Source organism: Eleginops maclovinus, chromosome 6, assembly GCF_036324505.1.
Source record: "Eleginops maclovinus isolate JMC-PN-2008 ecotype Puerto Natales chromosome 6, JC_Emac_rtc_rv5, whole genome shotgun sequence".
Lineage (NCBI taxonomy): Eukaryota > Metazoa > Chordata > Actinopteri > Perciformes > Eleginopidae > Eleginops > Eleginops maclovinus.
This window is the reverse complement of record NC_086354.1, coordinates 24,346,131-24,370,809: the sequence shown is the minus strand read 5'-3', so window position 1 is coordinate 24,370,809 and position 24,679 is coordinate 24,346,131. Positions and strand designations below refer to the sequence as shown.

General features: G+C 41.6%; 2 protein-coding genes across 2 annotated transcripts; one reads left to right on the top strand and one right to left on the bottom strand.

Annotated features, from left to right (window-relative positions):
• Positions 1-1,822: 1,822 nt before the first annotated feature.
• On the bottom strand, positions 1,823-17,890 carry retreg1 (reticulophagy regulator 1). Its single transcript, XM_063886758.1, has 9 exons — positions 17,686-17,890; positions 16,761-16,867; positions 15,403-15,433; positions 6,563-6,680; positions 6,076-6,160; positions 5,657-5,779; positions 5,339-5,409; positions 4,385-4,508; positions 1,823-3,766 (listed from the first exon to the last, which is right to left on the bottom strand). The coding sequence occupies exons 1-9, from the start codon at positions 17,880-17,882 to the stop codon at positions 3,246-3,248; spliced, it is 1,377 nt and encodes a 458-aa protein (XP_063742828.1). The 5' UTR covers positions 17,883-17,890; the 3' UTR covers positions 1,823-3,245.
• Positions 17,891-21,832: 3,942 nt separating this feature from the next.
• On the top strand, positions 21,833-24,566 carry rnf182 (ring finger protein 182). The gene has a single exon (XM_063886554.1). It carries the CDS (start codon positions 22,002-22,004, stop codon positions 22,830-22,832), a length of 831 nt encoding a protein of 276 aa, XP_063742624.1. The 5' UTR covers positions 21,833-22,001; the 3' UTR covers positions 22,833-24,566.
• The last annotated feature ends 113 nt before the right edge of the window (positions 24,567-24,679 follow it).

The following is a 24,679-nucleotide window of genomic DNA, read 5'->3' as shown; positions in this document are numbered from 1 at the left end:
TTGGAAACCTTTTCACCCTTAATCTGGTAAATACATTTGTTTGTAGCATGACAATTCCTCTGAATACAGAACCCAGCAGTTTGCTTCCTTACATTCATCTGAAAGGAGTATTTGATTAATTGTTTTGCTAGTGTTTGTTAAAGGACTCTACTGAAGGAACCCTTGACTATTCCCTCTATTATACACATTCAGATAGAGTCATTGAGAGCAGTAACACATCTAATAACAGAAAGGCTGCAGTTATTCCAGACCTTAATGCCAAGTAGCTGTTGTGTGGCACTGATCTGAACTGTTACAGCAGCCTGATTTTAGTCAGAGTGTATTTTTTTAAAGAAACATTGAGAGGCTGATTCAACATACAACATAATACTGATCTTATTTTTGATAAGTGAAGGGATTGGGGAATCGCAGTGGGAGCTTTACCCCACAGTTGTGACCGTATCAGTTCCTTTTTGAAACTGCTATCAGTAGCATAATCCCTGCTCACCCCTCCCATCAGTATTTACAAGAAATGCCCCCTGTTCCTCTAAATGAAGGGATTTATTTTAAGTACTGATGCTGTTTCCTGTGGGGCTCACCCCAGCTTCAATCTTCCCCTCCATCACAAGCACCTTGTAAATAAATGTAGACACTGACAGACAATCCAGATGAATGTGATTTTAGATGCTACAACAGCTGCTGAAGGAGCTAGAGTCAAACTCCAAATTAGAGTTTGACTCTAGCTCCTTCAGCAGCTGTTGTGCGGCACTGATCTGAACTGTTACAGCAGCCTGATTTTAGTCAGAATGTATTTTTTTAAAGAAACGTTGAGAGGCTGATTCAACATACAACATAATACTGATCTTATTTTTTTCTCGAGTGAAGGGATTGGGGAATCGCAGTGGGAGCTTTACCCCACAGTTGTGATGAAGAGAGAGCTGTAGGAATTCCCCCCTGGGATTAATAAAGTATGTCTTCTTCATGACCAGAGAGAACGAGATCATGGATACAAGCAGACAACATTTGTTTCCTCCTGAGGGTGGCTGGCATCTCCCTTTGTGATAAGGTTAGAAGTTCAGTCATCTGGGAGGGACTCAGAGCCGCTGCTTCTTTATGTAGAAAGGAGCCAGTTTAGTTGGTTTTGACAACTGGTAAAGATGCTCCATGACCACCTTCCTCGAGAGGGGTTTCAGGCACCTCCAGCTGGGAGGAGGCCAAGACTAGAGTGCCTTGGAATCACAAACCAGTCAGAGCTATTTTATCATCATTCTATTGGTCTAGCTTTAAATACAGCAACGTTGGGCTCCACCACTATTGACATCAACTGCAGCAGTTTATTAAATGCCAAAGTTGCTGTTTAAATGTTTGGCAAAAAATCACTGTTGTCTTATGATATGATATGAGAGTGGAAATGTGTGACCTAATTAAGCTCAGGTGCTGTAAAACAGAGCAAGGTCCACTTTAGATTCAAAACCTTGAGATACAGCACCCCCATGTGGCTGGTAAACAGTGGTGGAAGAAGAGAGGGAAAATAAAACTGGCCTACCTTTATCATTTTTATCAAGAAAAGATTATCAGCTAAATGTACTAGAAGTACCAAACACGCCCGTTAGGTGACATAATGACCCTGTGTGAGAAGTGTATTATTCTTTTTCAGTTCTTATTGTGTGCTAGTATTACAAGTAGCATTGTAATGCTTCCAAGGATTTACATTGCAAAGATTTTAATTCTGCCCCCAAACAAAAGGCCAGTCCCCACAAGTGACTGTGTACTCATGGGCCCCACAACATATCTAATACAGGAACACGAATTCACACTGATTTGAAATAAATGAAGTCACGGATTGAGTTACAACATTTTATTGACTTTCTTGAGTTTAATAACATAAAATTACATTTCCTTAATGCTGATTCTGAAATGTCTTTGAACAACGTTAAAGATGTTTTCACTTTTCGTTAAATGCATGGAAGCCACCGTGATACAACGTGAAGATGAAGGAAAAACACTAATACTTTGATCAGTTTACTAAATACTTAAAAGGTGTTTTAGATTATGAAGCCTGAACCTGCTTCAACTCTTATTGAGAGTGTTTCTTTTTCATATACAGTTATCACATGAGAGACAGAAATGAACTGCAGCCACTACAAAGTCCTCTGAGGCACTGATAAACAAACATGTCTGTAGTCATATTATGCTGATACAAAGCATGACATGAATCATTCAAGAGGACACATTATACATTGCTTTGTGTCTTGATTGTGAAATCCATGTATTTGAATGTACAAGGCATGATAAATGAAGTGTTTCGTCCTGGTCAATACAGCAGACTGCCCTACGTAGGTGCGTCATTAAATAATACTTAATGTGCAAATAAAAATAATCCAACACTTTCAGTGCACTAAAACTAAATTATCCTGAGTCTAATTTTGGATCATCTTTTGACGTGAGAACTCTTCATTGGTTAGCCAAGACTTTTGAGACCTGCTGTATGTTTTTATAAAATAAAAGTTACTACTTTTCTTAAATGAAGAAAAACTTACATATAAAATTAAAAAAGTTACAAAATAAAATGTTTCCTATTTTAATCCTCCTCAACTTGAGCATTGATTGATTGTATGTCTACTGAATTCTGGGAAATGTAGTTTGATGAATCAGCTGTACTTAACTCGAGGCAGAAAGGAAGAACCTAACCTTAAATCACCAACAATCTTTGAAAAAAGCCTAAGGTTGTCCATAAATCCTCAACTGACTTCTTCCCCGGGATCAGACCACACTATTTGATTGTATTCCATAATGGTCACGGACCTTAAGCATTATCAACCAGTAGGCTAATCAAATTCACTCTGAGCTGGCTGCTGGGAAAATGGGGAAAAAAACTCTAGGGTCCGAAATCAATGTTTAAAAAGGTAAATAAATAAAGATGTATGCAGTTGCATGTGCAGATTGGACGGTCTAAGCACCCTCCATGTTTTGGTTTTTAATCATCTTTAAGTGTTTCCAAACACCCATTAGCGTCCCCACCTCTGTCGGGTTGGGCCTTTAACTGGCTAATGTTGTGTAGTCTGATCTCGGCATTAAGCTGAGATGATTCTGATTAAAGGGACCTACATTTTTGACCAGCTTTGAAATGTTAATATTAGCTCTAGAAGAAAAATAAAAATGGAAACAAAACCCCTAACAGTCCTCAGTGACCACACCAACCCCGCCTCCCCTCCACATGTCCTCTGTAACCTGTTCTTCTCCCCAGTTGATCGTATTTTCATCAATCAGTGGCGTCTCAGGAGTTTGGAGAAGAATCCAGACGAACCTGGCTGATCACTCTTGGCCTGAGCCTCCTCTTTGGCTTTGACCTTCTCCTCTCCCAGCCCAAGCTCCCCTTCCAGTTGCTCCAGCTCCGACTGGTCCAGCAGCTCAAAGTCCTCCACGTCGCTGTCCGACTCCTCGTACAGCTCCAGCGGCCCGGTGGATTCTGGGAGTCTTGACCGCCCCGAGTCTGAGCTCTGCGCCGTGAAGCCGACCGCTGCTTCTATCCTCTCCTGCATCGCTGCTGTGACGGCGGCAGCGATGAAGTCGCTCGCCATCTGGTTGACCAATTCAATGGCGTTGTCGGTGGGTTGGTCTTTGTGAGGAAAGGGTGTATGCTTGGATTTGATCGGCAGCTGAGGTGGAGGCGAGGGAAGGCCGAGGCTTAGGTCATCGTCATCGTCGTCGCCATTGGTCGTTGCGCCGTTGTCAAGTGAGGGGAACTCTGGGAGGCCTCCAGTGAACGCTTCTTCACGGTCAAGGTCTGTGAGGTAAAACAAAATGATGGTAAAACGAAAGTGGATTGTAATCTCATAATTTAGATTTTTCAGAATTTGGACTTAAACCTCCTAATTGAGATTTTTTTTCAGAACTCAGATTTTAATCTCATAATTCTGACTTTTTTACAGAGAATTTAGACTTTTTACTTTTTTGTCAAAACTAAATCAAATGTTTGGCAAAATCCTATTCCGCAGTAACAAGAATTTGTTCCAACATATTCACATTAGGCGAGGAGACATTTAATATTAGCTAACTCCCTTTACTTGACTTTCTAACTTTTATATTGATCTCTATGTAATATTGGATCAGTAAGCTCCTTTTGCTTCACAGTAAATGCATATAGTAGCAAGGACACAACAGTAACACGAGACTGGAATGTGTCACTGGAGTACTCGTATGTTATTAGCAAATACGATAGATTTGGATTATCTGGTTTACCAACAAAACTACTTCTGAAAGGATATTTAAGATCAACTGCTACTGTTTGAGTACCCAGCAAACGACAACATTGGCTCAGTTCTGTTGCATCTCGTTTAATCAGTTGTGTCTCAACGTTTCTGTTTCTGTTGGTTCTAGGACAGAGGACATAGAGGTGACATACCCTCTGAGTTCTCCGTCTGTGGTGTGTGTCCTTCTGACAGGTTGAAAGTACCGTTGTCTGTCCACGTCATATCAGACACCTCTGTGTCCGATACCGACATTTCCTTACACACTGTGGAGTCGAGCTGCAGGGAAACACACCAATCATCAAATGAGTTAACTCACAGCTGAGTGGGTGAGGGTTATGGGTGGAGCGATTGACCAAAAAAAGCATTTTCTGGTGTGTAAGTTAGTTCACTGGGGAAATGTGTGCATGCTATACAGTTTTACTTACAGCTGTGACTAACCAGAAGGAATTATCGCTTTTAAATCTAATGTTGTTGCAACATTACTGATGAAGAGGAACAAAATATAAAGCAAGTCCTAAATACTTAATACTTAAATGGAATAATTGCAACAGGAGACAGAAAGTGCACAGGAAGTGGCCATGTCATTTAACTAAACCAATAAGTAGAGCTTTCTTTTGACAACGCTGGGTTTGATTCATACATTTTTAACACAAGGTCTACATACAGGAAAGCGTTCAGAATTTGTTTGCTCAGTTTTCATCAAACTCTCTCTGCACAATTATGCTGAAAATTCCCGAAAGTCAAATTAAGGCTCATGCAAGTCTAGAATTGCAGCAGTCAAATCCAAAACTAGTCTTTCTTTGTAACAGAAATCGGACTTAAATCCATGTTTCTATTCCCAACCAAAGTCCTGCTAGCGTGGCAACTCATCCCTCTGCGTTGCATTCGATGTTTTCATCAGATGTCGATAGAAAGGGTCTTTTGTTGAGACTTCTGCGGGACTGCACTCGGTGAATGTAATCTGTAGCCTGGTGATCCTTTGGCATTCTCTTTGGCACAGGCCTTGTTGCTGATGCGGATCATGTGTACTGGATTTGAATTAACTTTAACTGGATCCTGTCAGTCATCAGAGGCATCATTAGATTGAGAAAAGATAATAAGCCTACCTTGGGAAACATGGACGAGAGGTCCGACTCGATGCCCTCTTTCTCAGTCTGAGCCTGCATGATTCTCTTCTCTGAAAGTAAGGAAACAATCATTCAAATACTTAATCCAAGATTCATTGATTAAGATTTCTGCTGAATATAAAAAGTAAAGGAGAAGCTGTAAAATAATGTCCAGTCCATCCAGTTAATAAAAGGGCTTTCTATCCGCTGTGTCATTATTCTTCTGTAAAAGCCAAGTGTTTAACATGTTCAGTGTGTTTGGAAAATAACTCTCTCGCTATAACCCAGTGACATACTCTTAAAAACATGTATAATTACCATGATTTTCTTTGATTTTCTGAATGAACTCTCCGAGGCCAAAGTCCAGCTTCTGCAGAACTGGCTCCAGCCACAAACCAATCTCATGAGATGAAATCAGAGGCCACAGGAAAATGCCCAACACTGCACGGAAAGGCAAAAATGTTGTTACCGGATAAACCATTAACATACCAGTCATAACAACAAACAAGAAGTAGCTGTGACTGTATTTGCTGAATACATGTTGCAAACCATGTGTTGATGCCTTTGGTGATATCTTACTAATATGTTCAGAGGCTGGATGAGTACGTCTATAATTGGACTAATAACTAATTGCTTTGGTATCTTTAATCCCTGTTATGCTGAGGACACACAGCTATACCTCTCTTTTAAATCTCTAGCATTAAAGATTATCATGTGCAAAACTGAAGAGTACTCACCTAGAATATAAGAGATAACAATCCCTGGAATGTAGCGTCCTAAGACAGCGAAGAAGGTGCACAGACTGCAAACCAGCAGGCAAAACTAGAAGAGATAGGAAGCAAACACAATGAGACCAAAAAGGATGGACAAATGTCTTAAAATTGGATTTCTAGAATCCAGATGTAGAGTTACATAATTTGACTTCTTACATCACTGTGTTTGCAGACTTACCACCTTTCAAAACTTGAAAACTAACTTTTCAAGTACCCTAAGAAATGTTAAACTAACACAAGACTCAGCCACCGTACATTAAAGGTGCGGGTTTGAGAAATATAAATGTGATTTTGTTTTCAGGCGAACCTGCTCTACCAAGTCCCAGTAAGTGATGACATCTGTTTGTATCGTGAGCAGTTTGTGGGTAAGTCGGACCAAAATATGCTTTTCTGCTCTACTTATGCAACTCAGAATAGAGGATAGTCTGAGGTCTTTGAGACTCTGCCTCACCTTTCCAGGGTTTTGCTGTTTGAAAGCCGATGTCTCCTGGAGGAAGACTTTGAGGGAGTCGCTGAGCTGAGGTCCAGTCCCAGACCGGCTGTCCTGACCTGAGTCAATGATCTCCCAGCTATAAGACAAGACAAGCAGAAGCAATGTTAGTTATCTTTAATACAAATCACCTTGGCAGTGCCACTAAAAGCATCAGGAGGGGCTTAGGGGATCATCACGCTTCCATCCGTTAGCTTAGCGGTGGTGTTGCACAGCTGTAGTTTGATATAGCCTAACGTTAGCATTTCATTTGTGTTAAGTGTCGGACCGGTGTGTTGGCCACAAAGCTTATGTTTTCATTATACCAAAACTCAAAGGGAAGTCTCATTGCTTTTTGTTGAGGGACCCCCTGTGATGCTAACGTCCGGGTCAGCCTACAAACATCACCGCACCCCTTTGTAGACACACCAATCATTTCATAAAAAAGCAATTACTTGATAGGTAATGGTGTAAGAAGAATGTAATTGGTGTACCTCTATGCTGATGACACTCGTCTTTATCTGCTGCAAAACCCAATACTACTTCTAGAACTTGTGCGCTTGTGGCGTTGACAAGAATTGGTCAGTGTTGTAATTTTTGGTACAAATCTGTTCTTCCTATCACCTATTCATATCCCGTAGTCTATAATGTTTGATAGTTTCTAGGACTCTAAGGTCATCTGCCCTAAAGATGCAAAGATGCAAAAACGTTCTTCTGATCGGAAAACTTTGAACAGCACTCACACGCATCTGCTCTACGGATACACTGGATTGGCTGGTTGATATGTGTACATGGTCCTCATGTCATTTCTGACAAAGTATACGCTGACTCTATTCAAAATAGAATCAACACTTGGCTTTACCGAGGCAGGGATTGAAGAGGTTTATTTGCAGGCTTAGAATTGTATTGGTTAAGGGTCATTGATAGAGTTTAGTCCAGGAGAAAAGCCCGCCCGATGCAAATGTCATCGTCTAAATTAGGAAGTCGACAATAAAACTGGCGAGATGACTAAATAGACAGGTGGCAGATGGGAACAGGAACGTGCTTTCCGTGCCGTTACTACCAAGCCACCCAGTGAGGTATGAAACTTTCCCCTGCACCTCGAGGTTTTCCAAAAAGCCTCTCCTCGTAAAGCTCTATTAACAGGCCTATCACATCACATAAAACAGCTATTAAAAGGCACACATGTGGCTCATGAGTAGGTCATGTGCGATAAATAGATATGGTTGTGCGGCAGCCAAAGTCCTGCTTCTTCTTAGCTTTTGTTCCACTAGCTTAACTAGTCAATGGGTTTAGATCAACCATTTCATAGATCCAAGATACCATATAGACATAAGGGATGATTTAGTCGGTTGAATCTTTGTTGATTAATGCTAATTTTAGTTGTAGTGAACCCTCAGATAAGGTAGAGAACATTGAGTGAGGAGAATATTGAGTATTATCCCCATGTATTAGCAGTAAAGGAGAAAAGGAGACATTTTGGCGCTGTATTTAAAATGTCGATGCTGGCAAAGCGTCCCTCAATAAATAACATTAATTATAATATATTTTATACGGCCGTTCCTACATGGCATTCATAGCAATGTTTAAAATAATGTGTACAGTATGTGTGCATATAGGATAACTATAGGCAGAAGAAGTGTTAGCCCATAGTCCAGTTGTTCCTGGGACAATTTACCCAAATGTTGTAATGAAGTTAAAACATGCTGCAGGTTAAGCAAGTTGATGGCATGATACATCAAACAAGCACCCTCTTTTTAGCATTCAAGAGCTACATATACCTTTACGTTTTGAACAAACCAATGGTTGAAATCCTTTCACTTAAAACAATCTAGCCGAACTAAAGTAACCAAACTGTCGGGGAAACAAGGGCTGCCTCAACATGTTCATCAGATTAAGTAACAATGCACTAAATTTAAGTCCAACAGAGGATGGGTTACATACACGTCCTGTGAAAGCAGCTGTCCTGTAAACAGCTGGTGTGAAATCACCATAAAGATCGTGTTACAGCGACAGCTAAGCAGGTTCCCGCCAGTTTATACAGCTGTTAGGTTCCTGTGCTAATTACAAGATGTGGTCTTTCAAGGGCTTTGTATTATTCATCTTGCAAGGAACAAGCAGGAGAGGCCTCTAGAAGATACAGTATCCCATAAACACCCGCCCTAAGGCTGGGTGCCTTGTCACATAACCCTGATGACTTAAGGTCAACCGGTTGCTCCCCTCTCAACTTCCAGGCACACTCCTTCGAAGGGAAACTTGAATTCTGTTGGACTTTAGACGCGATGATGGATGGATTTATATTCCCATCTGTCTCTCTGACTGATTGTGTCCTCAGAGATTTTCCAGTGAATTACATCTCGCAATTTTAATCCAGAAGCATTTGCACAACTTGAAAAGAATAGCTGTCATCCTATCAAACAAGGGCTGTAAATCCTGACATTTTTCAGCCCTGGTGTCACATGCTGTCTGAACTCCACAAACATTTTGTACACCAAGAACTGGTATCACATTTCATTGCTCGAGGTCTTTACAGACCACCACCCACTGATGTGTCAATCAATGCGGAAAAGAAGAAGTGTTTTCCTCGTAGTCTGAAGACGTCACTCCAGACCTATAAATGTCCAACTTTCAACAGAGAAGTTGTCACGTCAGAGGCGTCCCAGGTGGAAAAAGCAGATCAGCGGCAACACAAGAGCAGCTGACGGGCAGATGTCACTTTTTACCCGACCCCTAATCTCTGAAACAACACAGGAAGCAGCATGTCTGAGCCTCTAACAAGCCCGCTGATGGCGCTTTAAAAATAGAGCGAGACAAATAATGTGAGGAATGGCGGCAAAAACATCCAAGCTCTTCACTTGTGATTAGGAAGAGGCTGAGGTCTAAATATGTTTACCCCGACTCTGATGCAACCAATACCTGTTTATGTTCCATGCACAGCCACATATACATTGAGCTGACGAAAGCAGGTTGAGTTCACAGTTTGCAAAAGGCCCGTCTGGTCAAGAATCCAACAGCAGCAGGTAATATAAGACGATGGCGTTGGGGAGCCATGATGCAATGATGTGTACCACTTTCCAAGTAGATCCATGCTCTGTTGTTGATCCATTTAGATTGAAACTAAGAGTTGAATGTGCCAAAAATACGAGCCAACTTTCCTCCTCATGAGATAAGGTGGAAAAATAGCCTGTGTACGTTAAACACTGATTGCACAATCCAAGCACAGACATGACCAAGATTTCAGTCCTCTATATGTGGTAGCTTAATAGGAGTTCAAAGGTCTTACCCAAATCACCAAATTAAGACAAACAAAACTATATATTGATTCTGGAAAAACACAAAAAGTCTTAAATAACCAGATTTATTTTTCCATTTATCCCCAGAAATCTCTGAGGCATTCATCTAAAAACCTATACAAATAAAATCTAAATTGTCTTCATGGCCAGACTCAAGAAGAAAGTGAGAAAATAGAACATTCAATGTTATTAAAACCCTTTAAGTTGTTATATACTTTCTTGGATAGATCACACAGAACTCCAGACATACCTCAGTCCTGCCCCACAATCTTCAGAAGACATCTCAAGAGCTGCAGGTGCCTTCAGAAGTTTTGGATTCTCTTTTAAAAAGCAGACAAACACCGGATATTCAAGACAGTGGAGAGAGCTACAACTTATCTTTGCAGTTCAAAAAAAATACCGGCAAAAATGAAGGGTCGAGCCAACTTTGTTTTGAAGTGCCACACGGCGCGAGAGCAGCTTGTGTTTATCCTCAATGAAGCCCCGGTTGGAGTATTTCAAGCGGCCTCGTCTAAAAATACCCAGGTCACACTACATTCCTACTGGCAGCCATCAGGAGGACAGAGGGATGGGGTTAAGGGGTGTAGAAACAGCAACACCCTCCACCACCAACACCAACAAGACATCAACCCAAACACGCCTCCTCCTGTGTCAGTGACATCAGCATTAAAGGGGTCATGTGACTGATGATAAAGGGGTTTCCTAAACACTTGGGAAATGAACTTTGAGAAGATGCCGCTCTAATATCAGTAATGAAGCTACACTGCCAGAAGCTAACTGTGATATCTTAGCTGGGCACAGGGGGAAACTGCTAACCTGATTTTGTCCAAAGGTTACAAAACATACAGGGCGTGGAAGCAACATTTCCTTGTGGTCGAACGGTGGTACTACAGTGCATACACACATCCAAGTCCATGCCATGTTCTCAACTCTTAACTTCCAAGTGAATAGGCAAGGGTAAAGGAAAAGGAAGGGTAATATCATTTAAATATATAGTTTTTAAGGTCTAAATGATAGAGTAGCATTGTTGGTTATTCAATTCTTAGATTTTAAGTCTGTATCTACAGTCGTACTAGTACAAGTGCCGTATCCTGTCCCCAAAATGAGTCTTTAAAACGTGGTTTTTCAACATACTGACACACGTTGAATGGTGGAGAACTGGATCATAAACTGATCGACAATTAGACAAAGTGTTGGCTGATGCTTCAATAGGTCTTTACACTAACCCGTGATTGAAATATTTAATGTAAATCTAATACATCCTTTAAATATAACTATGCACCTTGGATCCCAAAAATAAATAAGAATGTGCTTGCTTTGCTTAATTTAATTTAATGTTGAAACTAACTTCAAAGTGACGCAACACAAATGAGTGTGGGGAATAAATGCTGGATTTCAACCTGAAAACTCACAAATATTACAACATCATGACTCTTGTTTAGATTTGACTTGATCATTTGACTGTGATGAAACTCTCCTATCTGGTTTGTTGTTTTTGTTTTCTACCAGTCGGACTCCTTCCAATCAGACGCTTCACTGCAAAGCACACCCCCCCTCTGTGTCAAGGGATCTGATTGGCTCGACTGCCTCCTGTCACACCTCTGAAACAGCTCAGACAGTGGAGAAACAGCTGAGTCACACACACACACACACACACACACACACACACACACACACACACACACACACACACACACACACACACACACACACACACACACACACACACACACACACACACACACACACACACACACACACACACACACACACACACACACACACAGCTCGGCTTTCACAACTCTTAAGACACGTTGTGTTTGTTGTGGGAACAAAAAGCAGCACAGCAAGTGTTTCCTAGTAACAACCACAACAAAATCCAGCTAATGGTCATGTGACGTTTGTCCACATGCTAAACTTACTTCATAATCCCACAAAAGATGATGGTCATGCTTTATATCTGTCATCACGGATGTAGGTATAGCATAATAGAGGATCTTTAATTCATAATCCCAAAACATGCTCTTTTTCTCTAAAATGCAGGAACAATATTTTATAAAATATAATTCAGGATCCTTTTTCCTGATATGTAGAAAAGTCACTCAAAACTTTAAATATGTTTGTGTTTATATTTTGTATGTTATTGAATGCATTATTGTCCTGTTGTGTTTTATGTGCAACGTCTGTAAAATCATTGTATTATCGGTGACCTGTGAACTCTATATATAAATAAGAAGGTTTTCGAGCCAGTATTTTGTTTTTATAAAAAAAGACCACTTCATCGGACGCCTGTAGTCAACGCTGCAAGCAAGACTACAGTTCCCACAGTGCCGTTCCCTAAAGAGACAGAGATGGGCAACCTGTCAGAAAGACGCCGCCGGAGCTCAGTTTTGTAACGTGGCTTCCTATCCTTGTTTTCCATCAAGCCACTCAAACAGACATTTCTAACGCGTGTTACTCACCTTTTTGTTTGACTTGCTCGCCCTCCTCTTTGATTATCGTAAAGGCCTGTTTGTCTTGTAAGCTGTGTGAAAAGTTTGTTGTTTTTATTTTGGGCAAACGCATATCAGAAGCAAGGCATCAAAAATGTGAGTGAAACAAATATAAAGGAAGGATAATGCGTTAGAAATGTCTGTAAGGCGTCTACAACAAGGATCGGAAGCCTCGACAAAAAGGTTTTAAAAAAGTTACTGCATATGAATATGTTCTGATCCTAAAACCAGTACAGATAGGTTAGAGGTTTAAATGCCACCTCTATGTATTAAGCTTAGTTGTCAGAAACTAGAAGACACCAACGTTAACTCTCGGGAGGAAACACTTGGTTGAGCCATAAAAAAAAACTAATACATTGGCCGGTCCAAAATGGATGGCCAATGCAATGTCTTGGACTACATCCACCGCTCAGTCACAACAGGGAGGGACAGCGCTGGCTCAAACATCCCAGCTGTCAGCTCACATTTTGAGTCAGCGGCTAATCTCCCACAAGCCTTTGCATGAGACTCGCTCTGAGCCTGATGTACAACTACCCACAATCCTCTCTGACAGACAACAGCAGGTGACAACAACACGGTCCCAAACACTCTGCTGGGCGAATGCCACAGAGACACAGAGTGAGGACGCTAAGAGGGTAGAGTAGGACTGGATGTGGAAATTATAAAACAAGGGGCATGTCATGAATCCAACTGCTAACAGTCAAACATCACATAAATGCAAGATACATCAAGAGTTTACAAGGTACAGGATATATATATATAAACTTTAATGCGCATTAGAGGCAACATTGGATTGCATAAAGGCTTATGCTTTCCATGTTGCAGATTTTATATCTAATGTACTGTTACATAAAGAACTTACATAGATAACATACATGTATTGAACCTAAAGCACAAAGCGGTCCTTAACTTCACCCAATAGTGTTCTCTGTGCATGGAAATGTATGAAAAAGGTGCAAACTGGAGTGCAAAAATGATGCTATAGTGGGTAATGTGAAGCATCACAGTCTGAAGTGTAAAGCCACGAACAAAGCTGACTTATTTGACAAGATGGGTGTGAAGGTGGTGCAAATTCATATTCATGTATTTGCCTTTTCATCTGCACGGTCCCCTTTGCTCTAACAACGTACATGTCCCCGCTGTAGGACAAAATAAAGGATTTAGATTCCTGGGATTTACCCTTAAAATGAGTTTTGCCAATAACTTCAGTAACCCTCGTTCTCCATGAAGACTTCATCAACACACAAGACACATTCAGCTCAATTGTCCCGACTGTATTTAGTCTTTATTGTTATAATTTTGATATGGAATCCCAGCTTGTGTCTTCATGCCCACACTCGCCCCTGACCTGGCCTCACCGGCTTTCATTTATATAACTCAGATGTGTTGCATCCAGCCTGGCGCCCACAAATCCCCCTGCCTCCTCTGAATCCCACCGAGCCTTTAGCGCTGGCATCGAGTAACAAACACAAACACAGTCCTTCAAAATGAGGGCAGGAGTGTAAACCAGGTGACATTCATTTAGTTTCTCCTAAATATAACTACCTGTTGTTATAAAAACGAAAGCCAATGGGTTTTGTCCATGTGATTTTGGATTACTGCAGAAAATGATCTCTGTGTCAAACAAACATTTAGTTCAGCAGGATCATCTCCACATATTAACACCATGATTTGAGACTAAAAAGATAACGTTGGTCTATAAAGGAACTACAGTACGGTCACATGACTTCAGGTTACCACCGCTAAGCTAAAGGTGGCTAATGTTGGGCTATAAAGGAACTACAGCACGGTCACATGACTTCAGGTTACCACCGCTAAGCTAAAGGTGGCTAACGTTGGTCTATAAAGGAACTACAGTACGGTCACATGACTTCACGTTACCACCGCTAAGCTAAAGGAGGCTAATGTTGGGCTATAAAGGAACTACAGCACGGTCACATGACTTCACGTTACCACCGCTAAGCTAAAGGAGGCTAATGTTGGGCTATAAAGGAACTACAGCACGGTCACATGACTTCATGTCACCACCGCTAAGCTAAAGGCAGCTAATGTTGGGCTATAAAAGAACTACAGCACGGTCACATGACTTCATGTCACCACCGCTAAGCTAAAGGAGGCTAATGTTGGGCTATAAAGGAACTACAGCACGGTCACATGACTTCACGTCACCACCGCTAAGCTAAAGGTGGCTAATGTTGGGCTATAAAGGAACTACAGCACGGTCACATGACTTCACGTCTCCACTGCTAAGCTACAGTGCTTAGAGGACCTCACTGAATAAGATACTATCCTGCACAGTAACACGCTGTGTGACAGGTCGTTTGCCTTTCATATCGTTTTCAGAGTCATAAAACCCAAACATGTCTTCCCTATAGTGTCCCCCCTCTCGATAAATGTCTCATGTTAACAGTTTATCACAAGGTGAGTCAGTGATTTGTGAGGTGAAACTGAGCCGTCACATGGTCAGTCGGAGAGGATTAGATCAGAGTCATGCGTGAGCTGCAGCTTCTCCACACTGCAGATATGAGAGGAGAGCAGCAGAGTTTCCCCACACGTGTAATACTGTGGTGGGAGCCCCTCTGCAAGTCTAGGGCGTGAAGATCATATTTATACATTTTAACAAAAGTGAAAGAGGTCATATTATGCACCTCTTCATATGTAGAGTCTCTCCTGGGACATGTCTCCATGCTTTAAGGTTAAAAAAACTCTTTATTTTTCTCATACTGCCCGCCCCTTAGCCTATCAGGTACAATGTGTTGGAGCGCTAGCCAATAGAAGCGCACGTTTTACATAGTGATGTCACTATGTTCCGGAAGTAAACAAAGAGTCCAACGGAGGCGTTTCAGGCAGGGGGGGGACTGAGAGAAGAACTCCCTCAGTTCTTGTTGGCCAATCAGCTTTGACCCACCCACAAACGTTTCCTCAACCAATAAGATTACTCCTGATCTGCCCCTCAGATATGTTTGCAGAAATAAAACCCTCATCTGTAATCTCTGCTCAAAACCCCACACACACACACACACACACAGTGTCCTACCTTGCCGTCATGCTGCGCCATAAGTGAGCTCCTGTGGGAAAGAGGAGATCTATTATTCATCGCTGAGGAGGTCACCGCACTGGAAAACAGCTTCATAATGACTGATATAAAATAGGACACTCTGTAAACCGCTGGCGGATGACTATGAAGAAAAAGGCAGTTTGAACAACATGAAGAATTTCTTTATACACGTTATAATTCTTGACAAATTCCGCACTATTAAACACTTGACTGTTTGTGTTGTATCGTGAGCAAGCTGGGGTTGCTATTTCCCCCACATTACCTCACTTCAAAGCACCCAATCCATCCCTTTAAAGTGCACTGTCCCTTTAACTGGAGTCCATTAAACTGGTGTGCTGGCTCGGCAGGGTTTACAACAAACAAATGTTAAGAGCACAAGGGTCAGAGCCACCATGTTACTTTTACTAAGATGTACAAAAGACATCAATGACATGAGGAATACATGCGTCTAGGTAGGAGTGCATCAGGCTGAGCAGTCACCATCTGACTCTTCCTCACGTCATCCTCTCTCATCAGGCTAACGAGTCACCATCAGGGGGAAATCATCAGGACTAACATCAAGCATGCCGGTGGTATCTAGTCGGCATTCGTCTCTGATTTGGGCTTTACTTTACTTTACATTTAGGTGTTGCTTTCATCTGAAGCGACTCGAGATAGGTGCAATCAACCATGACCAGCACGTATCTAACAAGTACATTAGATTTAAATAAGCCAACTTATCTCATGTTGTCATGCATTAGCTTCAAATACGCAGCACCTGCTAATCGTTACATAAAGGAAATAGAACATGTGTTTTATCTGATTGGCCGAGATCCAGTCAAAACAGATAGACATTAGTTTAGCCTACACTATAAAACACAGCAGCTGCACCCTCCCCTCTTATGCGTAGATGTAATACTTTATTTCTTGACCCTCCGATGTCTCCAAAGTGCATTGAATTTTCAATCTTTTCTTGATTCATTTTGCAGCTAAATAACATTTAAAATGACTGATTCATTGTTTGGTCTTTACTGTATTTCACATTCATGTGCTCAAAACCTCACATTATCGAACATACATGGCAGGAAAGAGAAGCTGCTTTTAACAATTGAGGAGTATAAATGAAGATTCAGTACAAACCAATAGGGTTTATTTAAAAAAACAAACCCCTTTATTGATAATTGTTTGGAGTTTTGCTCATAGGATGACACATCTGTACATCTTCCCACCCCTACCCATAGTGTAATTTGAACTGTAGCTATACAGAATATAAACATGGGTAACTAATGCTAGTACCAATGTGCTTTACAGGATCATTTCTAATAGATCATTTTACCCAGGATGCATTCTGTTGTTACCTGTGGATCTGGACCGAGCGATGTCTCTGACGGCCACCGTGACGACCAGCAGAGCCAGCAGGACGAAGAGGAGGCTGAATCCTCGGAGAGAGGTGAAGGCCACAAACCTTCAAGAAAATGCAAATGTCACTCTTATAAAGACACCAGTTTATGACAGCATCGGTCGTTTCAGTGTGTGTTATTTCGCTGTCGTTTGAAGCTTACACTGATGTCTGTTTTAGAGATGTTCGTCTTTGCTGTTGGATTCTTGTTGCAAAGACTAGAGTAGATGTTATAGACATTTGCAGTCAAATAGCATTACCCTCACTGGGACTGAATGTATATAATGTGAATACAGTTTTACCATAATAGGCTGATTCCAGTGTCCAAAACCTTAGCATGTTCTCACTACATATTGAAGTGAAGGCTATAGAGTTGTGATATCATTTTCAAAATAACAGAAATTACAAGAAGTGCAATATGTCAGAACAAACAGGACAAACTGTGTCAAATATTAACAATCCCTGATATGTTTTTAAGTTATAGGCCCAATAAAGTGGCCCCAAAACATAGAAAAGAATAACATTTACAAGATCCGAAGACTACATTGAAAATAATAACACTTTGTGCTTACTATACATTCAAAGGACCGTAAACCAGTTAGATTCATCATTTAGTTTTGAACATTTTTCAATTCTACCCTTTCCACTTTAAATTCTGATAGACTGGACGTTTCTTCAGGGTGATTCATCAACAGATTTTTTTTAAAATGACCAACTCATTCCTTACTGTGTTCATGCATGCACCATTATACACCAAAGCTAATTCCATGCATGTGTACTGATTTTGCTATTAGGATATTTTTCCTGAGGTTTGGGCTCATTTAAGTCATAATCATATTTCCTGTGCGGTGTGGTGAGGAATATCCCTGCGTCATCGCTCCTACCAGATCACCGTGTTGGCTGCAGCGAAAAGAGCTGAGGTCCTGCACGGTCTCTGCCTCCAGTTCACCAGGCCGGACAGACGACACCCTCCGCGACCGGACAGCGGCTCCTCCCCTCGGTCTCCCCGGCTCAGAGGCACTGCCGGCCGGGCAGATGCCTCCCCGCATCCCGCAGTCCCTGGTTCCCGGTTCTCCAGCATTGGAAGACTCCCCGGGGCCCCTCGCGTCTCTGCCGCTCCTCCAGCAGAGGACCGGTGTCAAGCTCGCAGCAGGGGGTGTGATAGTAGTTCTGGTGCTGGATTTTCAAAATAAAAGTCACCCAATTAAACAACAATTAAAATGCACTGTTGTTTATTAGTGTTGTGGAGGAGGAGAGGAGGGAGAAGATCTTGTACTTGAGTAAAGTAGAAGTACTCAGATCTTGTAGCCTACTTGAGTAAAGTAGAAGTACTCAGATCTTGTACTTGAGTAAAGTAGAAGTACTCAGATCTTGTACTTGAGTAAAGTAGAAGTACTCAGGTCTTGTACTTGAGTAAAGTAGAAGTACTCAGATCTTGTACTTGAGTAAAGTAGAAGTACTCAGATCTTGTACTTGAGTAAAGTAGAAGTACTCAGATCTTGTACTTGAGTAAAGTAGAAGTACTCAGATCTTGTACTTGAGTAAAGTAGAAGTACTCAGGTCTTGTACTTGAGTAAAGTAGAAGTACTCAGGTCTTGTACTTGAGTAAAGTAGAAGTACTCAGGTCTTGTACTTGAGTAAAGTAGAAGTACTCAGGTCTTGTACTTGAGTAAAGTAGAAGTATTCAGATCTAGTACTTGAGTAAAGTAGAAGTACTCAGGTCTTGTACTTGAGTAAAGTAGAAGTACTCAGGTCTTGTACTTGAGTAAAGTAGAAGTACTCAGGTCTTGTACTTGAGTAAAGTAGAAGTACTCAGGTCTTGTACTTGAGTAAAGTAGAAGTACTCAGGTCTTGTACTTGAGTAAAGTAGAAGTACTCAGGTCTTGTACTTGAGTAAAGTAGAAGTACTCAGGTCTTGTACTTGAGTAAAGTAGAAGTACTCAGGTCTTGTACTTGAGTAAAGTAGAAGTACTCAGGTCTTGTACTTGAGTAAAGTAGAAGTACTCAGATCTTGTACTTGAGTAAAGTAGAAGTACTCAGATCTTGTACTTGAGTAAAGTAGAAGTACTCAGATCTTGTACTTGAGTAAAGTAGAAGTACTCAGATCTTGTACTTGAGTAAAGTAGAAGTACTCAGATCTTGTACTTGAGTAAAGTAGAAGTACTCAGGTCTTGTACTTGAGTAAAGTAGAAGTACTCAGGTCTTGTACTTGAGTAAAGTAGAAGTACTCAGATCTTGTACTTGAGTAAAGTAGAAGTACTCAGGTCTTGTACTTGAGTAAAGTAGAAGTACTCAGGTCTTGTACTTGAGTAAAGTAGAAGTACTCAGGTCTTGTACTTGAGTAAAGTAGAAGTACTCAGGTCTTGTACTTGAGTAAAGTAGAAGTACCAGAGTGTAGGAATACTCTGTCACAGTAAAAGTATTCTAAATGTTCCTCCAGTGAAAGTAGAAAGTACTCTCCTCTAAATGTACTTAAAGTAGCGACAGTAAAAGTATTCATTGTCTGATTGGTCCATTTCAGAATAATATCTCTGATATGTTTTAGAATGATTGATCATTAAAGTGTTCTCAGAGCTGGTAAAGGTGCAGCTAGTTTGAATGGCTTCATTACCTTAATGCACCTAATAATGTTCAATTTCTGTGGATTTTTTAACTAAAACGTGTTTAAAAAGGACAATAAAGGCTTCTTGAAAAGCCCATACTCCCCAAAAAGACCAAGATTAAACATTATAGGATAGCAGGGTATATAAACATAATGCCTTCCAAAACAACAATAACAAATACATATCTTTGACACAAACCTTTGATTAGTTTCTGGCTGTTTTCTAATAAAAACCTTTATGTTTTTCAGGAAATATTGGATAGTTTTACTTGTCAAAAATAAAGCTAAAAAGAAAGAAAATTTAATTGTATTTGTTGTTGTAATTTCTTACAACCATACTGTCTAATTCTGTATTTTTATTGAATAAGTGTTGCCTCAAAATCCCTTTAACTTCCGGAAATGTTGAGGAAAAACATGGGTGGGGAAGGGAAAAGTTCAAGATGCTATATGATATAACTGTGTTCTGAGCCTCCTGATGCAGGCACAGATCACAGATAAGGTAAAGTATACAGCTAAAGTAGAATCACAATTGTGGTGAATTGCATTTCAGAGGCTCCAGTGGTAGTTTCCAACTGTTTCAGGGTGTGTATTTTATTTTGAAATTCAGATTAGCCACACTTCCTTTTCTTTTTGTGTCCCATTCTTTCTGACTTGAAGCCTTCAGCTGCTGCCTGATTTGTTGTGGTTCAAGTCATTGAGTGTGTGTGTGTGTGTGTGTGTGTGTGTGTGTGTGTGTGTGTGTGTGTGTGTGTGTGTGTGTGTGTGTGTGTGTGTGTGTGTGTGTGTGTGTGTGCGTGCGTGCGTGCGTGCGTGTGTGTGTGTTGTGTAATGGAATGTGACGTCATGAGTTGATAAGTCTATTTTCTGCATGCTTTGTGATAAAAGAGCGTTTCCAGTTTGCTCATCAGTGCAGGTTGTGAGATATTTTACTTCTATGCTTGTATTACCTGTCTTACTCTATGGCCGTTTTAATGGTTTTTTTTTTGGCTTAATGACTGTTTTTAAATGTGTATAACGGTAATAATAACGCTTTGAATTACTGTTTTTGTAAAGCACTTTGCACTGGGATGAAATGTGCTGTATAAAAAAAAGTGGCCTTCTCTGGTCGAAGCCAAAAATTGCAGCTTATTCCTGATTTACCAAACAAGAGGGTGTTGTCGGGCAGGAGTAGTTGTGGAAGGCCTAGGTAACATTTTGACTGGTCAGCCATTGCAATGATTTAAGCCAAATACTACAGTGTGCATATTTTGGTCACAATCCTGCCATTTCCCCTATGCCACTTTTACAGTACGCTACATTTAGCTTGTTTCCAAAGCAGCTCCAACCAAAACGCAATAAAACATAAACATACAAACTCAGAACAAGGAAAATGCAGAAGCCTAACCATCGTAAGTGCTGGTGCATTAGTTTCAAATGGGATAACTCTAAGTGCTTTATTTTTGTGTGTTGAATTTAATGGCCAATGCACAAGTGAAACAGATGGGTCTTTAGTTTGCGACACAATTTGCCAAGGGCAACTGAATTTGAAGAATGAAACCAGCCCAATGGTCGTCTGCAGGAACAGGAAGCAGACGGTGATTGGCTTCGTAATGAACTTTAAAGTTGGATCATTGAAGATGATAGCTAGATAATTATTCTGGAGAGGCAGTATAAAAGACTCCAAAACTCCTAAGACATCTTGGGTAACGTACCGGCAAGAATAAGAACTGTTATGGACTTTCATCGTGATATCCAAATGACCTGCTCCAATTTCCACTTCCTTATCTTCACCTGGCTTAACATACTAAATATTCATCTCCACTGCAGAGGGAGGTGAAACGGACAAAACGAACACACCCATTTATTCATGCATTCAAGCACAGCCAAGCTAACACACACACACACACACACACACACACACACACACACACACACACACACACACACACACACACACACACTGTGTGTGTGTGTGTGTGTGTGTGTGTGTGTGTCAGCCACTAATTGGACTGAATTTCACTGAGCAACAAAAGATCAGGCTCGAAAATTCCAGCTCTGGTTTGTACAGGCTTTGCTTTGTTGTCCCTTAGCTTTCTGTTTGTTCTCTTCTAATGCTGTGTTAACAGTTATCTCCCTCCCTCTCTCTCTCTCTCTCTCTCTCTCTCTCTTCCCCCCCCTCTCTCTATCTCTCTGGTGTGTTTCTTTCAATCACTCTCACTTTCTCTCTCTCTCTCTCTCTTTTTATTTTTCTTTCAGGCGGCCCATGAAAGGTTGTTTTTTTTGCCCCAAACGAAGCACCGTTACCCCAACTGCTCAGGGGCCAGAACTCACGAGGGATTTCCCTCATCAACTATCTCACACTCACACACACACACACACACACACACACACACACACACACACACACACACACACACACACACACACACACACACACACACACACATTGCAGGAGCCTGTTGGACGGCCACAATGAATCCCGGACCTTCATTGGAGTGGACCGTTGCCACCGTCTCCATCTATGGGAAACTCTCCGTGTGGCTCGGCGCTGATCCTGGACCTGAAATTCCTGTTGGGTCTTTCTGTTGATGTGGAGGCCGGATAGATCTCGCGGGAAGGATGATGATTGAGCTGCAAAGCCCGGATGATAGAGGAGGAGGTGGTGGATACATGGACATACTGAGCACGGAGGAGCTGGAGTGTAAGATCTGCTACTGTGCCTACAACCTGGGGAGCCGCCGGCCGAAGGTGCTCGAGTGCTGCCACCGTCTTTGCGCCAAATGCCTCGCCAAGATCCTGGACCTTGGTGAGTCACCTCCGAATGCTGTGGTGTGTCCGTTTTGTCGCTACATCACTAGACTTCCTGGGCAGGAGGTGAGCAGCCTGCCAGACGATTGCAATCTGGTGGCGGCGCTGTCCCTCCAAAGCAGGAACCAGAGGAACCTCCACTTTCACCAGGAGGCGACGACGGAGCTGCTCCTCAGCCCCCGGCGCCTCAACTCGCTGATGGGAAGTAATCCACCCATGACATCCCCTTCCTCCTCCACGTCTTCTTCCTCCACAACCTACTCCACCATACGGGGGTCGCCTAACTTTGTGGTGATCACCATCATGGGGCCGCCACCGATGCCCACATCCAACCGAGAAGTCCACCATCATGGATCGAGCTACCGCTCCTCCAGCGTGGACTCCATGGCGTCCATCACGCAGAGGTGGACGATGTGGAACTGTGCGGCCCTGCTGTGCCAGACCTCCGCCCGGGCGCTGGTGTGGGTTTTGGGGTTGCTGTACTTCAGCTCGCTGCCCATGGGGGTCTACCTGCTCATCATGCAGAAGACCACGGTCGGCGTCCTGCTGGTGAGCCTGGTCCCCGCCAGCCTGGTCATGATCATGGTCTACGGACTGTGCCAGTGTATCTGCCATGAGCTGTGGGACTGCATGCCTCCGTAATGGGAGGCACATGAATGAACGGGCAATGGGTTTGCTTAGCTAGACAATGGGTTTCCAGAGTTCACTAATGGGGAGGTTACTGTGTAACTGACCATGCAAACGCTTCAGTAGCAGAACGAAGAAATGCTCCTTTTCTTTATAGGGGAAGAGACTGTAAATGGAGCTTAGGGTGTTTTATTGTTATACTTGTTCATTTGTGGTAGTCTGTTTAGCTTGGTAGACGACCAATCTGCTACTTGCACAGTCACTTCCACATTCTACGTAATACTGATCGACCGTTTCCAGCTCAAAAGTGATGACCTTTTACACCCGTTTACCACAGGAGCTCCCGAAAAAAGGAACATGTCGGGTGTTCATCGGATTAGCCGGACGCCAAAAGCCCCAGCTAGCAAACTGGACAAAGACTTTGTCTCTGTCGTACACTCGTGATAAAATGGACCTATAAATGAAATCACCGCCAACTTAAAAGGACATGCGGGGACTGGAAACAGGTGAATAGTAGACCGGACCGGAAGAACAGGGACCCTCGTGAAAGTAATGCGTGTCAGATTTAGCTACGAGGTAACTTAGGGAAAACATGTCACTAACAGATATCAAGATGAAACTTTTCCAGTTGATTACCGACATAAAGGAATATTTTTTGTATTAAAAGTTTTCCGAAATGTTATGTTTGAATATGCAAATGAGGGATTCTCTCATTAAATCGGTGCTGGTTTGCACCTTGTATAAATTTAGGTTTCAAATTCCTGTTTCCTTTTGTAGACATATGACAGTCACGCGATGTTTTCTGGAATAAATTGTAAAATATGTCAGGCTGTATGACTTTTTTTTAGGTTTTGGTGAATGTTTCGAGCGTCTGAAGCTGAGATTAATATTAAGTTCGATAAATGTGCAAATTGGGTATCATTAAATGCGGTCTTTTGGTGAATTGAGGAAAAATCTACAAATGTAAACAGAGAAAGTTAGTGAAATAAACATGTAAATAAGTTGGGGAGTAAATAGCCAAACTTCATGGCCAATTCTGGAGAAATCTGCTAAATAAATGTGTGTGGATGTGAAGACGAGACAGAACTATCAACGCTTTTGCAGGTTATTCTGCTAATTATGAATCATAGTACAAGTTGAGAAGTTCTTCAGATGATGCAACAAATTAAAATCAACATACTGTAAAATAATAACAAGAGTAAGATTGGAGAAATGGAAAGAAAGTCTTAATAAATATCAGTAAAGTCTCCTTTAAAAGGTTGGATTTAGGTGGATATCCGATGCCTTATTGCCTCGGACAGGTCCATCTAAGCATGCAGCATAATACATTTAGCAATATTGGAAAGCCTTCATGTATTATATCCTTGAATGCAATATTAGTCCTTGCTGGTAGCGTGGGTACGGAGACAAAAAAGGTGCAATTTCAAACGTCATGGCTCTGGTTAAATGTTCAGTTCAGTGTATATTGAAGTGTCTTTTACTCATATCTTGCTCTCGGTGATGAGTTTGAGCCTGAACCACCAGAGGGGGCTGATTCCCTCTGCGCCTTTATGTCTCAGAAAATAGATATTGAATGAAATACAATCAGTGATGAAGTGATGAATGAGTCCCATGCTTCAAGTCAAACTTTTGCAGCTCACACCATTCATTCAAATGATGGAACAAATGCTGCAGGAGTGTTTACACAAATCATTTGACAGTCAAATTGCACTTTAATGCTGTTATTACTCAACTTACTGGGAGAATACATGTGAGCACTTCTTCTCCTACTCATTGTATTTGCAATAGTTGAGCATTAGTTTAGTAATTGATTTATTAAAGTAAGCACAAATTAATATGGACTATATTATTGCAAAATAAAG

Bases quoted from the DNA above. Each gene is read 5' to 3' on its own strand.
- retreg1 (XM_063886758.1), bottom strand. From the start codon at position 17,882: ATGCTGGAGAACCGGGAACCAGGGACTGCGGGATGCGGGGAGGCATCT. The intron at 4,509-5,338 runs GTAGGCTTATTA...GTTTCCCTGCAG, and splicing joins TCTCGTCCATGTTTCCCAAG to CTCGACTCCACAGTGTGTAA. The intron at 3,767-4,384 runs GTATGTCACCTC...TTTACCTCACAG, and splicing joins ACAGACGGAGAACTCAGAGG to ACCTTGACCGTGAAGAAGCG.
- rnf182 (XM_063886554.1), top strand. From the start codon at position 22,002: ATGATGATTGAGCTGCAAAGCCCGGATGATAGAGGAGGAGGTGGTGGA.